Genomic DNA, 16269 nt, shown 5'->3' with positions numbered 1-16269 from the left:
CTAACCCATTCCATTTCCAGGTTAGCATAAGCTTTTCGAGACATTAGATGATGATGCTCATTCATTGAGCTTCTTTTCACTTGTTCGTCATGAATTTTCTGTAAAAGAAACCATAAAGAAGGGTAGGACAACACTCTAAATTAAGGAATCAAATAAATAATTTTATAAACAAACGATGAAGGTAATAATTTGTTTACCTTAAAATCATCCCCAAGACGATCAACAACAACCATGTCCCAGTGCAACTTTTCTATGAACGTGTAGTCAGCGGGAGGAAAACAGAGCTTTTCTGGTTGGTCCCGGTGTGGAAGAACATACTCTGTTGTCAGTCAGGATTTAAACTCCCTCCACTTTTGACAAGCAGATTCCCATACCATTTTTCTTGATGTCGGAGGTACAATGTAAGCCATCTACATACATAAGAAATAAATGAATTCAGATATGCAAGTTAATGAATGAACAAATGCAGTGAAAGCAAAGAGAAAAAGACACGAATTACTTAAGTGAGCATGGGGGATTTATTATACCTGCACACAATCCCAAATTTTTTTTGTCTGCTCAAGAACTTGCTTCCAACTATCATGCTAAATCGGGACTTTGGTCCTTGCCAAAACTCCAATGTACGACTGCATCTCTCCAGCTTCAGTACCATACAGCTCTCCCTTTGCATTAAAGGTCACGAGAAGCTTCTGATTCATTATCTGGCATCTCAATATTCTGTGCATCGTGACACAACCATGTTTTAATAGTTTTAGTCCTTCCATCTTTTCTGGAGTTTTGTTAGTATCCACTTATTTTTTTTCTTCGACAATTTCTTCTTTAAGTTCTTCGATATCGCCGCCTTCTTCACCGATCCGGGTGAAGAACAAGAGGGGATCACTTTATTTAATGATTGTGTTTTTCTTATAGCCTTCATTAGTGTCATAACTGTTGCATTTGAAGTAGACTTAGCTCTTTTAGGTTGTGTCTTTTTCTTTGGAGGAGCCATAATCTGTGTACCAAAAAATCATTATCAATAACAAGAATAATCATAAAGTTCCCAAATAACAAGAATAATCATAAAATTCCTAAATAATAATGAAAAGAATAATAAAAAAATACGAGAACCAGATATATTACAAAAATATGCACAATAATCGTAACCATGAAACATGCACACACAAATCATTAAAAAAAGGGATTCAGATAAGAAAATAAGAATCAAGAAATATGATATCTCCAATAAAACAAAAAATCCCCAAGAATTAGGGTTTCATAACATTAATAAAAAATCATAACTAAGAAAGCAACAAAACATAACATAACAACAAATGAGTAACAAAATCAAAATCATAAAATAAGAATAAAAAATAAGAATCAAACAAAAGTAAGAACATGTACCAAAATTTAAAACTACCATGAAGTATAAGAATCAAATAACATGTAAACATAAAAATGAAAGAAATCATATAACAAGCAACATACATAACAAGCAAGATGCAAGAACGACAGATACAAGCATAAAAATGGCGAAAATAAGATACAAGAATGAGAGAATGGAGAAAATAAGTACCCGTGTTTGGTGTTCGGTGTTAGAGTTTGGAGTGTTCGGTGTTTGAGTTCGGTGTTTGAAACGAGAGGTGTTTGAGGTCGGAGTGTCTGGAGCGTTTGAGTTCAATTGGGGAACATAAACGAAAGGGGCAACACAAAGGGGGGAACAAAAGGGGGAACTGAAATTTTTGGGGGAAAAACAACGGGGAAGTAAATTAGGAAAAATATAATAAAAAAAGAGTTAATAAAATAATTTTTGGAACAATGGTTAAGATTATATTTATTTATAATCTAACGGCTAGGAAAATTTAGAATCATTATTTTAAATAATTTTAAATAATTCCAATTTTAATAAATAATTTAGAATGAACATTCACATATTTCTTGGGATTGTTAAGAAATTTGATGTCAATAGAAAATTGATTGAACGAAAAAGACTTGTTTGTACATGTTCTTACAATGGATTTTCGCCCAAACCGTTGTCTTATATTTTAGAAAATCATTCTTCCAAAATTTAAAACCCTATATCGAATTAAATTTAGAAAAACAAAATATTCAAATGGATCGACATTAAATGGCTTGTTTCACTTTTCTTTACTCATACGGTGTCTCTATGTAATATTGTATTCTTAACAAGTCCTGAATCTTTCATATGTATAGTTATCGACTATATTTCGAAAGTAATGACGGGATATACGTACGTATATGATTACGATACAACATATTATAACAAAAAATATAAGTTATTTATTTCGTATAACCTTAGTGATATTTAAACATGTGTTTGATAATGTGAGTTTTTACATGTTAATCACTTCTCTTGTAGCACATTTTGCAAGCGTACGGTATCGATTCAAGTCCCATTCAAGTCTTTGGGATTGTCAAGAAATTTGATGTCAATAAACAATGGTTTGAACAAAAAAGACTTGTTTGTACAGGTTCTTACAATGGATTTTCGCCCAAACCGTTGTCTTATATATGTCAAAGAGGTTGATGTCATGACACAATGGTTTTCTGAAAAAAGGCTTGTTTGTACACTTTCGTACGATGGTTTAATTTTAAATCGATTGTCTTATATTTTAGAAAATTATTCTTCCAAATTTTAAAACGCTATATCGAATTAAATTAAGAAAAAATGAAATATTCAAATGGATTGACATTAAATGGCTCGTTTCACTTTTCTTTACTCATACGATGTCGCTATGTAATATTGTAAACTTAATAAGTCCTGAATCTTTCATATGTATAGTTATTGACTATATTTCGAAAGTAATGACGGGATCTACGTACGTATATGATTACGATACAATATATTATAACGAAAAAATATAAGTTATTTATTTCATATAACCTTAGTGATATTTAAACATGTGTTTGATAATGTGAGTTTTTACATGCCAATCACTTCTCATGTAGCACATTTTGAAAGCGTACGGTAACGATTCAAGTCCCATTCAAGTCTTTGGGATTGTTAAGAAATTTGATGTCAATAAACAATGGATTGAATGAACAAGACTTGTTTTTACAGAATCTTACAATGGATTTTTGCCTAAACTCTTTCTTATATTTTGTCAAAAAGGTTGATGTCATGACACAATGGTTTCCTAAAAAAGGCTTGTTTGTACATTTTCGTACAATGGTTTAATTTTAAAACTGCTGTCTTATATTTTAGAAAATCATTCTTCCAAACCTAAATCACCTTCAAAAAAATTTCAATTGTTTTTAAAAAATTTAGGTGGGAATCCAAATAAAATAGAGGGGGAAATGAAATTTTAATTTTTTATAAATCAACGGCTCAGAATAGTCTATTCATAATCCAACGATAAAGAAATTATGACTTTTTTAGTTTTGTATAAATAAAATTTACAGTAAAAATAATTTAAAAAGAAACGTAATTAGTTTAAATTGAGACATAAATTCAGACAACGGTTTTGGTGAGCTCTGTTATGTGATAGAATGCATACACCGTTTATTAGCAGAAACCGTTGTCAGATGTGTCATGAATTAGTTTGCCTGAAATTAATAATGCAGAATCTTTGTCTGAAGTATCTATGTGAAGTATCTATGTCTGTTTCTTTTAGGTCATAAACACACACGCCTCTTTTCTTTTCTTCAAATCTTCAAATTTTCATATCATTGAATATTCATATCAATTCCTAGATCATATCTTCATATCAATTCTGGGATTTCTGAACTCAGGTAAGCTTTTTTCTGAACTCCTAACAATTTGGGGAACCTGAAATTATGCTTCATATTAATTTGGGGAACTTAAAATTAAGCAGGGTTCATATCAATTTTGCTAAACTCTAAGACTTGTTTGGTGTTTGTCTTTTTTTTCTACGTATATTGTTTGGTGTTTGGTGTTTGTCTATTTTGGTTCGAATTTATTCGAATTTGAGCTTGTTTTAGTAAGAATGGATAGATCTTGGTTGAAAGTAGATAGAAGATCACAAGTAAATTTGGAGTTGAAGAATTGTTCAGGTTTGCATTTCTGAATGGGTTCAATGAAAATAAAATTAGTTGTCCATGCTTAAGATGTGCTCATAGTAAATCTTGTAAGGCTTCAACTATTAGGGATCATCTTTTTCAGTATGGAATTGATCAAACCTATAAGTGCTGGATATGGCGTGGAGAGTCAAATTCAACACAAAGTCATGTTGTTTCTGAAGACGATACTTTAGAATCATCGAATGATCCTACAAACATGAGTACCAGGCAGGATAATGTCGATGATGAGGATATCTCATTAGATTCCTCTGATTATATTAATCACGTTCAAGGTGAAAATGAACCGCTATATCCTGGATGCGAGAATTTTACAAAAATGAGAGCTTTAGTTAAGTTGTATAATTTGAAAGCAAAGCATGGTATTTCTGATAAATGCTTTTTTGATGTCCTCATTTTGCTTGCGTCAATGCTTCCAGAAGGCAACAATATGCCTTCTTCTTTCACTGAAGCCAAAAAAACTCTGTGTGCTTTAGGCATGGATTATGAAAAAATACATGCGTGTTCGAATGATTGTCTCATATACTGCGGTGAGAAGGATAAAGATGAGATGATTTGTCGAATATGTGGGGCCTCTAAGTTAAACAAGAAAGGAGAAGAAGTAGAAGGGGTCCCTGCTAAGGTTTTATGGTACTTTCCCTTGTTACCAAGGTTGAAAAATTTGTTCAATACATTTCAAATTGCAAAGGATATGAGTTAGCATGAAACAGAGCGAGAAAAAGATGGTAAAATTGACTCAAAGACATGGAAGGACGTCGATCAAAGGTGGCCTGAGTTTGCTTCAGAGACTAGGAACCTTATGTTAGCTTTATCCTCCGATGGATTCAACCCTTTCCATGGACCAGGAAGTGATCACTCATGTTGGCCTGTTTTGCTTTCCATTTACAACCTCCCGCCAAGGCTTTGTATGAAAAGAAAGTATATTATGCTGAGTTTGTTGATATCTTGACCAAATCAGCCCGGAAACGATATTGATGTTTTTCTTCAGCCACTTATAGAAGATCTACAAAAATTGTGGCAGGGGAAACAAAGTTTACGATGGATATAAGAAAAAGTCTTTTCTGCTAAGGGGAATTCTGTTATGGAAAATTAGTGATTATCCAGCTTTAGGGAATTTGTCCGGTAACATCATTAAAGGTTATAATGCTTGTGTTGTTTGCGCTGATAAAACAAAAGCTACCAGGTTGGCTAATTACAAAAAGACGGTGGTTATGAGACATCGTAGGTGGTTGCCCCGTAATCATCCATATCGAAGGCAAAAATCAGCCTTTGATAATACCTTGGAGAAGTTAACAGCTCCAATTCCGTTAACTGGAGAAGAGGTGTTGGAAAGCTTACTACCACTAATGGACCATGTTTATGGTAAGACACAATGCCAACCTCGATAGAAGAAAGGGGAACCTCGGCTAATTTGGAAAAAGATGTCTATATTTTTTCAGCTTGAGTATTGGAAGTTTTTTCCAGTTCTCCATACCCTCGATGTAATGCATATAGAGAAAAATATATGTGAGGCTTTAACTGGTACATTGCTAAATATTCCTGGGAAGACAAAAGATAGAGAATATGTCCGTATTGATATGGCTGAAATGGGAATAAGGACGGAGCTGAGACCGAAAAATCCCAGAAAAAAAGAAGCTACCAATGGCATCTTGGAACTTATTGCATAAAGAAAAGAAGATTGTCTGCTCATCCTTGATTAGCATGAAATTACCTGATTGTTTTTGTTCGAACATTAAAGGTATAATATCGATGGAAACTCTGCGCCTTGTTGGAATGAAATCTCATGACTGCCATACAGTGTTGCATCACTTGCTTCCCATCGCACTTCGATCAGTACTTCAAAAATAGGTCAGGTGAACTATTATAAGGTTTTGCCTTTTTTTCAAGGCAATTTGCAGTAAAGTTATCGAGGTGATAAATTAGAAAAAATGCGGTCTCAATTGGTGGAGACGTTATGCTAGCTAGAAAAGCACTTCCCCTTCCTTGTTTGATGTAATGATTCATCTCTCAATTCATCTTGTGAGAGAGATTGAGATTTGTGGACCCGTCTTCCTACGTTGGATGTATCCTTTCGAGAGATACATGAAGACATTCAAGGGATATATACGAAGCAGGGCTCATCCCGAAGGCTGCATCGCTAAGGCCTATGTCGGAGAAGAGGCTGTTGAGTGTTTAGTTAATTTTGAAGAACCAACAGTTGGGTTACCTGATAGGGATAAGAATAATGAAAAATACAGACCCTTATCTGGTGCAACAATGATAAAGCCGAGCAACAAGGACTTGCACCAAGCACATCCGTTTGTTCTCCAAAATACTGATGAATTGACCCCATTTTTCAAGTAATTTACTTTACTTAGATTTTTTATTTTTCTTTTTCAAATATGAGACAAGTCTTATTTTTGTTCGCTCAATTTATGATTATTTTTCAACGAAACCTGACATTGATTTTACACACAGTGAACATATGGCTTTTTTGATGGCGAGATATCCATTACATGAAAATGATGAAGAATGGCTAAAGAACAAGCAAAATGAAACGTTCCCTAGTTGGTTTTGAAAGAAGGTACTTTTAATATTTTCTGTAAAATATAAAGATATCAAGTTCATGTACAATTGCTTGAGTATTTTTAATTTCTAGACAGATTTCATCAGACTTGACTTGCTCGATGTGACGAGTACGGTAACTAAGGAGCTAATATGGATTGCAGAAGGGCCCAACAAGTATGTCCCTGCATTCAGTGGCTACAAAATCAAGGGTGTTATCTATATCACAAAGGATCGTGATGAGACGCGACAAGTTCAGTTCAACGGTGTTTGTGTGGATGTCGACACAATTCATGTACAGGGTAAGGATACGAACATTGAGCATATTTCATATACATTTTATGGAGTAATCACAAGTATTTGGGAGTTGGACTATAACCACTTTCACGTCCCTATCTTTCGGTGTAATTGGGTTGATATGAACAAAGGGGTTAAGGTAGATGATTTAGGATATACAGTTGTTAATTTACAAAAAATAGGTTTTATGAACGACCCCTTTGTGTTGGGAAAACATGTCAAACAAGTTTGCTACATTGATGACCCTCTTGAAAAATTCTGGTCAGTTGTATTAAGACTACCTGACAAGTACAATGACCAAAGTGATGATGAAAATGAGGGATCCGTAGAAATCGAACTTGAGAATGAGCTAGATGCCACCATGTTCCCAGTTGTTGATCATGAACTGGAGGAAGAAAATAATAGTTACATGCACGATAAAGAAGAGATGATCCAGCTTTCATGATTACATCAACTGATAACATGATGACTATTAGTCCTACTTTATCCCATCTGCTTGTAGTGAAGTTTTATACTAAGTTTGTGGTTTAATTCAGGATTGTATTGTTAAATATATCAATTTATTTGTTTGTACATTTGAGTAAGCTTAGTTTGAAAATCTGTTTCTGCCTTAATCAAATTTGTTTGTACCTGTAGTTTGACCATTGGTTGGATAATTTGTTGCAAGATTTGCTTTGACAATGTTCTTGAAAGATTGGTTTGATTTTTTCCTAAGGATTGTTGTATGCTTCAGGTTTTTTTTTAAAAAAACTCTCAGGTAATCATACAATGGTTTTACAAGAAAACTGTTGTCACCTATATTCTAATGGAGGTGATTCAGACAACAGGTAATACACTATTGTATGATACTCTTTTACTCAACAGAGGTGATAAATAATTGTCTACATGTTTTGCTTCTAACAATGGTTTTTAAGCACCATTGTCTAAAATACATGAACACATGTATTCTGAGCCAACGTTGTCTAATTTGCACAACAGTCATGAAAATTAGTTGTCTAAATTCAAAGTGAGCACAATGGTTTATTATGACCCAAAAATAACTCGTGTAAGAGAAGTCACACAATAAGCCGAACTATAACCATTGTCTCATTGGAGCACACTGGTACCATGTAGACAACACTTTGGAAAAAGTTGAATCACCATTGTGTGAAGGGAAGTCGCACAATGCTTTTTAGTCAACGAATCGTTCACCGTTGTCTGATGATCTGGGACAACAGTTTTTTGATCAACCATTGTGTAAGTGGTGTTGTCTGATTTAGTTTCTGGTGTAGTGAGAGGTATGCACTTTTTATTATTGATGAGTATACAAGATACACATGGGTGTATTTTCTGCACACCAAGGATGAGACACCATACATTCTTCTTGATCATGTACGTGAACTAGAAAAAAGATCAGCTCACAAAGTCAAGATCTTTAGAAGTAATAATGGAACTGAATTCAAGAACACCACTATGGAAAAATTCTACAAATACAAGGGAATCAAACAGGAATTTTCTGCCCCCGAAACTCCACAACAAAATGGAGTTGTTGAAAGAAAGAATATAACTCTCATAGAAGTTGCAAGGACCATGCTTGAGGAAGCAAAATTTCTTACCTACGGCTGAGGCTGTGTAAATTGCTTGCTTCACACAAAATGCAACATTGATCAACAAGCATGGTAAAACACCATTTGAGATGGTGAAAGGAAAGAAGCCAAATTTGAAGTACTTTCACATCTTTGGCTGCAAATATTTTGTTCTCAAAACTCATCCTGAATAGCTTATCAGCAAAAGTCTTCAGAATTTATAATCTGATAATAAAGGTCGTCATAGAATTTATTCATGTGTCTTTTGATGACAAGAAGATTTCATGTCTAGAAGATGCAGATGACCATGAAGAATTGAGATTTAAAAATGAAGTACCATATGCTGAACAGTTAAATTCTGATAGTCTGACTGATTCCGATAATCTGACAAATCCTGACATCACTCTAATTTCTGATGAGCCACATGACAGTGGCGACTCTACAAGAACTGAAGCACATGTTGAAGGGGAGCAACATGACTCACATCAAGGGTCAAGTGATTCAAATTAAGAAACTTCAGTAGATACTCCATCAGACTTTAATTCCTCAAATACTGATGAAGAAAATACTGATAGTACTAGAAATACTGATTTAGGGGAACGCCAGGAAATAACAGTGGTACAAGGCAAAATGATACAAAGGACTTCATGGATCAAGGGGGAGGCTCTACATTAAGAAGTCAACTTCCTTCCGCAAGAAAATGGACTAAGTCACATATACCTGACTTCATCATTGGAAATCCTGATAGTGGCGTAAAGACTAGAAGATCCACTGAGAACGAATATCTCTATCATTCTGTTCTATCTCAAACGAAACCCAAGAAGGTTGAAGAAGCTTTGCAAGATGTAGAGTGGATCACATCAATACAAGAGGAGTTAAATGAATTTGAAAGAAACAAACTCTGGACTCTTGTACCAAGACCTAAGAACAGATCAGTAGTTGGAACAAAGTGGGTGTTCAGAAACAAGACTGATATTGAGGTCATTGTTATAATAAATAAAGCAATATTAGTTGAAAAAAGGTATTCACAGCAAGAAGGTATTGATTATGATGAAACTTTTGCTCCAGTTGCAACACTTGAGGCAATCAGAATTTTTATGGCCTATGCTGCTCACATGAAATTTAAAGTATTCCAAATGGTTGTGAAAAGTGCATTTCTGTTAGGTCCCAATTTGTTTGTAGAAGGGGGGTTGAATGCAAACAATACCGTTTCGTCGAATAAAATGCGGAATAAAATTGTGAAACAAAATTCAAGTTAAATAAAACTTTTATTAAACTTGAAAGGTGTTACAACTACGGTATCGGTTACAAGGGATTAATCTCAAATCAATTATTACAAATTTAGAATAAATTCGACATGAACTTTTTCTATTTTTGTAATTAAAAGATCAAATGCTAAAAGCGATTTGAGATTAAGTTCTAGGGATTTTAATCCGCTAGATAGATACACAAGAACAAGATAAGTATTTCTAGTTGATTGGATTTAACTTTACAATCTAGAAAATTGATCTTGAAGTTGCAGAATAGATGTAATATTTTTCTGCTTCTTTTTCTCTTTTGTTCTTCTGTATGTTGTGTTCTGTTTGATTGATTGATTGATATTTTGAATTGCTGCTTCTTCTTCTATTTAACAATCCAACCGAGAGAAAAAGAACTGGAATGACAATCCTTTTTAGCTTGAAAGACTTTCGGTGAGACAATCTATTAGAGCTAGCAAGACAATTAAAATGAACTAGCAAGACTTTCGGTATGACTATTGATTGTCATACCGATTGTCATATTAGTTCAAATGAAATTGTTTTACTGAATTAATAATTGATTTTAATCTAAATAATAATTCTATCAATACAATCAACTGAATTAGCATGACATTCGGTATGACTATCAATTGTCATACCAATTGTCATACTAGTACAATCAGTTGTCTTTTTTTAGAATTATCACAGATTTTAATCAATTAACATTCTGAAAATCCTCATTTATTAATTCTAAATTAATTAATCAATTTAATTCAATTAATCAATAAATTAATCCTTGCAGATATAATTTATTCTCTTAATTAAATTATATGACTTAATTAATTAATAGAGAATTAATACTATCCCTGAGCAGCATCCATTCTTCTGACAATCTTCTGAAAGTCTCTGAGACTTATGAATCAATTCCGTCACTTTAATGCTGACACTCGATGTACTGTCTGGTTCATGAGTGACTAACTTTCGTGACGTTTCTTCATGTCTTGACTTTGTTGTTATGATTGAATCCTTGTAATAAATGATACCTTGACGAGATCTCTGTCACTTGATTAAATCCACGATCTTGATTTATATCACTGAGGCATGATCAAATTCTTGAACTTCTTCCAGTGAATCTTCAAGTCTGCAGATGAACAATGTTCCTTTATTCTTTGACAGATGTTACTTTGTGAGATCTCTCTGATGCTTGATCCACTATTTACTTATTACATTCTTATTTGAGTTGAGTTAAATACTCGAATAAACGAGTAGGCTATGACATATGCCTTTCAATCTCCCCCTATTTGCTTGTTAGACAATAACAGCAAATACCTAGAGGATAACTCAACTAACAAATAAGAAAAAGATATAAACAGTAATGTAAAGTAAATAGCAGAAAAGTTCTGGATTATATTTAACATTTTCCAGATTCCAAATGAAATTTACAAGTGAATACAAGATAGATGTTCCTCTAGCCTGAACATATAACTACATTAGTCTATCTTGATTCATAACGCTCTAATCATATTACATTGAGTTTTGAGCTAATTGACTTTAGTTGTCTTCTCTTCTGACTTCACCTTCTTCTAAATCTTGAAGCAATTCCTTGTCAAAGATACGATCTTTTTCTGAAGTGAAGCTTGCAGGTCTGACTGGTTGAACTCCAACTGTCTTCAACTTATTCTTGAGTTGATTGTACCTTTTAACATTCTTCTCACAATAAGCTTGAATCAAGTCAGCAGCTTGAGTCTTCAACATGGATGAATATCCAGCAGTTCTCAAATGATGTTCCATCCAGACCAGATGCTTAGCTGAGTAGTCTTTAAGAGATTGTACATCTAGCTGACAGATTTGAAGACAATCAGACTTAAAGAATCTCACTTGATGAGGATTGTTGACCACTTGAGGACTAGCCCTGCTGGCAAACTCTTTAAGCCTTTCCCGAAGAACTTCATTCAACTCTGAGCTTCTTTTCACTTTGTTTAAAAGAACCCAAATCTCTGACAACGAACGATTCTCAAATAGATGAAGTGACACCTTGAATGATCCTTCACTCTGACAATATACAAAAATGCTCATCTCATTTAGGGATCTATCAAAAGCAGCTGTGATCCTTGAGACTTCAGTCTTGATAGCATTCATGTACATGTCATTGTTAGGATTTGAGATTTCCAGCTTGTCAAGAAGATGTAAGAACTGCCTATCATTGTTAGTGCATAGCTGAGGCATATCGAGTACTCTCCTAGCTTCATCCCACTTTCCACCAATCTTTAGTCTGACATCTCTTCTCCTTTCTTGAGCTTTAATGTCATGAAGACGTTGCTTTTGAAGAGTTTCTGTTCTTTGTATGTCTTTTCTCCTATCAATGATCTGTGAGACCTTCTTGAGTTCAGCTTCTTTTCTTTGCATCTCTGACTGCTCTTTCTGAAATTCTTTCTCAAACCTAGGATCCACTGTATCTTCTTCTTCCCAATCTTCAAAATCACTTTCTTCTTCAGCTTCAAATAACCCATCTTTATCTTCCTGAACTGGTTCAGTGGGAATGTCAAAAATATCGAAGTCATCCTGTTCTCCACTGTAGTAGGCATCATCAGCCTTTCCTTTATCTCCAGCAGAAGTATCTTTTTCTTTCCCTTTGGAACTACTCCCTTTCTTCTCCCCCTTAGTTGAGGGATCCTCTGCTGACTTTCCTTTGAAACCTCCACCACTTCCAGAGCCTGATCCTCCACCAGACGGTCCTTCAAAATAAGCTCTTTGTTCTTCATTAGGGCAATGAGAATTCTTGATCATGTAATATAAGTGCTTCATGCCTTCATTTAGATGTTCCATGCCCGTCTCTATCTTTAGAAATCTTGAGTTGTCCAGTGAATGATTCATCTCAACGAGGTCTTCAAGAGAAGTCATTCTTGTATGTAGGGAGCAGAAGTTGGATATGTCATCAGCTGATAAATTTGGAGTGTCCTGAATAGAATTGAGCTTTGGTATTACAGTAGTCTTTAAATCTGAGATGTCATTCCTTATGATTACAAGCTGATTGTCGACAGAGGTGGAAGAAGAAGACCGTTCAACCACTTGTGCTTTGAATGCTTGAGCTTCAGCTTGACTTTTAGCAAGTTCTTCTTTCAGGGCAGCAATCTGAGCTAACAGGTTCACAGTATCAGTGTCTGTGTGTGCTCTCACCTGAAGTTCACTCGTGTTTGGTTCACTCATCTCACGTGCATGTGTTTCTCTCAATATGATTGCTCGTGAGGAGTCTTCCAATTGCTGTTCTTGTGTACCTGCATTAAAAATCACCCTAGCCTCTTCAAGAGAGGTCAGTGGTGGTGCAATGGGAATTCGTGAGTCCCGATCAAATCTTTTGGAATAGATGTCTGAATTGCTTCAGGGATAGATTGACCGAGTTGCCTTCCACTTTCTCCAGATAAATCTGCGAGTGGAGAATCCCATAAGGGAGCCAGAGTTGTTGGATCTGGGAGGGGAGAAAATGACTCTATTAAAGATGGCGGAGAGTCAGATTTTCCCTCTGAAGCATGTGACTGCTCTTCTGCCGTAACTATGGCAGGCACTGTAACCGACTCTACGTGCACTCCTCGCTGTGTGTCCTGAGTATTATCTGGGGAAGTGTATGGTTCCATTGTGAGTAATGGAATTGTGCTTGACTCAGTACAAGATGCCATGGCCCTATGGCGAATTTCAATAGATGCATCCTGTTGAGAGAATGCCTCTAGTAACTGTTCATTGGCCATTTCAAAGTCCATGTCCTGTTGGGAGGACAAGGATGGGCTTTCAGATGCCTCAGAATAGGTTTTTCTTTTCTTAGGAGGAGGCAGAGCTGAGGGTTCACTCGTATTTGACATTGTACTACTTCCTAGTAATCTTCTGGGTAACATTTTAGACAGTGGGGGAAAGGTTGAGATAGAATGAGACTCTGTGTTTGGCTCTATGACCTGGGATTGAAGCTGTGGTTCTACAACTTCATGGTCAGCCCTATCAACCACTGAGGGTCTGTTAACAGAAGTAGGAAGAGAGTGAGAGTGAGGAGTTACTACCTGTAATGGAAGAGCCTGGGTGGCTTGAACCACTGGAGGTTGAGGTTGCTGTTCATGGCCGGGTAGATTAAAAATAGGTAAGGGAATATAATTGGCCATGAAAGCAGATACAAGTACTGGTACTTGCATAAATTTGAAGGTTGTGTCTTGACGAGTGTAAATCTTTTTGCTAACTGGTGGGGGTTCGGTTACAGCAGAGTTAGCAAAAAGTGCTTTGTGTTCAGGGGTGAGTAGATGATCTGCTATAAGCATAAGAAAACGAGCATAGTAACATGATACCCTACGATTTGTAGAATGATCACGTAAAGCAGAAGTTAGACGTCTCAAGAGAATGGGAAAAAGTAGTTTGCCAAAATTGATCCTTTGATTGAAAACAACCGCAAGACCAATATACTGCAGGGTGGAAGTAATGTTATGAAAATTAGATCTTGTGCAGTTGGCAAACACTTTGGAAAGTGTATCGAAGAATATATCCCATTCAGACACCAAATTTGATTTAGAAAGTTTGGTTAAATTGATCACCCCCTGATAGTGAATGGCATTGAAAAAATTTGTGATATCATTTTCAGAGGGTAAATTACAGAAATTGTCTAGTGGAAAATTTAACGCACGATTGACGACTGTTTCATCAACTACATACTGTGTGTTTGCGATGGTGAATGAAAAAGATTTTGAATCATCGGCCACAGTAGAAGTTGTGCAAATCAGTCTAAGTAGATCGACGTTTAAAATCACATTTGATTTAATAGCAGAGCTAACAATCGAATGATCATTTAAAAATCTAATCCAAGGCTTAAATTTTTCAACATCACATTTTTCCGGATTAAAATAACCAACCTGATTATGCGCGACAATTTGGAAATTGAGAGCCATTTTTTTTAAAGAATAATAATAAGACACAAGCTTTTCAGAATTTTAAGAATAATTTTAAGAAAATTCGAATTAATTAAATTAATTTAATAATTCGAATTAAATTAATTATAATCGAAAAATTTAGACAGAAATGTATCTCGTTAAAATTCTTAAATCACTAACACAGTTTTGACAAACCAAAAGACACAAATAAGAAATTAAAATTAAAATTAAAAGTTCAAATTCAATAACACAAATGGAATTTGAAGGGGCAAACTGATTTTAATTTGTTTTTGCGTTTTTTTTTTATAATAATTTTTATTTAAGAAAAATTCAACAGCATCTCTTTATATATATACTTGTAAGTATATATCACTAAAGTGATGATTAAGTTTGCTGAGTGAAAACTCGAGCAAGGAAATATGGTGACTGATTTTTTTTTTGTTTGTTCGAGGAGAGAGAAGAGAGAAAATGGGAGTGAAAAACTGTTCAAAATTTTTGAAATGAACTGCTATGTTGAAATGGTTTAAAACAAAACAGCAACAGCCTTTATATAACAGCTGGTATGACAATCCGGGATTGTCATACCGATTGTCATACCAGGCAAAAGAAGGAAAAGAAACAAATAAAAATAAATAACTGGTATGACAATCTGATAGTCATACCGATTGTCATACCAGTACAAACTAAAACAATATAATTCTGATATTAATTTTATTACTGGCATGACAATCAATAGTCATACCGATTGTCTTGCCAGTTATAAAATTAATCTGATTTTAAAATAAGCAATCATTATTACTAAAATGACTTTCAGCAAGACAATTTCAATTGTCTTGCCGATTGTCTTTCTAGAATAAGATAAAATAAGCATTAACAGATTTATATTTACATGTGTACTGAAATGATTTTCAGCAAGACAATTTTAATTGTCTTGCCGATTGTCTTTGCAGTAGAAAAACAAAATAAATATGTACAGACCTCTAATTATGTACTGAAGCTATATTTCAAAATAGTACAACTGAAATAAACACTTAAAATTTTCACAGAGACAAAGACAATATTTCAGAATTAATTATTTTTATTCCAAAAATAGATTTCTGTTGAATTTTAGCAAATAAAATTCATAGAAAAATATCTTTAGAGGAAATAAAATATTCTGAGATATTTTAAATTAACAAGTAGAGTAAATAACATAGATAAGATAATATATATTACATAGAAATAAGCAAGAAATATGATAAAATGATAAAATAAATTTGCAAATGAATTTTTCATTTATGAAAAATTCATTTGTAAATTCATTCAAGAACAGATTCCAGATATTAATTAAATTAATCACTAAAACTATTTAACATGCCCAATTTACCAACTAATCTGGTAAATGTGGATTCGTCAAGTGGTTTAGTGAAAATATCTGCTATTTGTTCTTCTGTTGGAACAAAAAATAGTTCAACAGTACCATTCATGACGTGCTCTCTAATAAAATGATACCTGATGTCAATGTGCTTTGTCCTCGAGTGCTGCACAGGGTTGTTGGTGATGGCTATTGCACTTGTATTGTCACATAAAATAGGAATCTTGTTCAATACAGAGCCATAGTCTCGTAGTTGGTTCCTAATCCACAAGATCTGAGCACAGCAGCTTCCAGCAGCAATATATTCAGCCTCGGCCGTTGAGTTGGAAACTGTT

General features: G+C 34.5%; 1 protein-coding gene across 1 annotated transcript; it reads left to right on the top strand.

The window, feature by feature from the left end:
- The first annotated feature begins 4234 nt into the window (after positions 1-4234).
- LOC141719109 (uncharacterized) lies at positions 4235-7321 on the top strand. Its single transcript, XM_074521492.1, has 5 exons — positions 4235-4665; positions 5057-5397; positions 5500-5679; positions 5774-5868; positions 6674-7321. The coding sequence occupies exons 1-5, from the start codon at positions 4235-4237 to the stop codon at positions 7319-7321; spliced, it is 1695 nt and encodes a 564-aa protein (XP_074377593.1).
- The last annotated feature ends 8948 nt before the right edge of the window (positions 7322-16269 follow it).

This window comes from Apium graveolens, chromosome 4 (assembly GCF_009905375.1).
Source record: "Apium graveolens cultivar Ventura chromosome 4, ASM990537v1, whole genome shotgun sequence".
NCBI classification, from domain to species: Eukaryota; Viridiplantae; Streptophyta; class Magnoliopsida; order Apiales; family Apiaceae; genus Apium; species Apium graveolens.
This window is presented reverse-complemented; position numbering and strand designations above follow the sequence as displayed.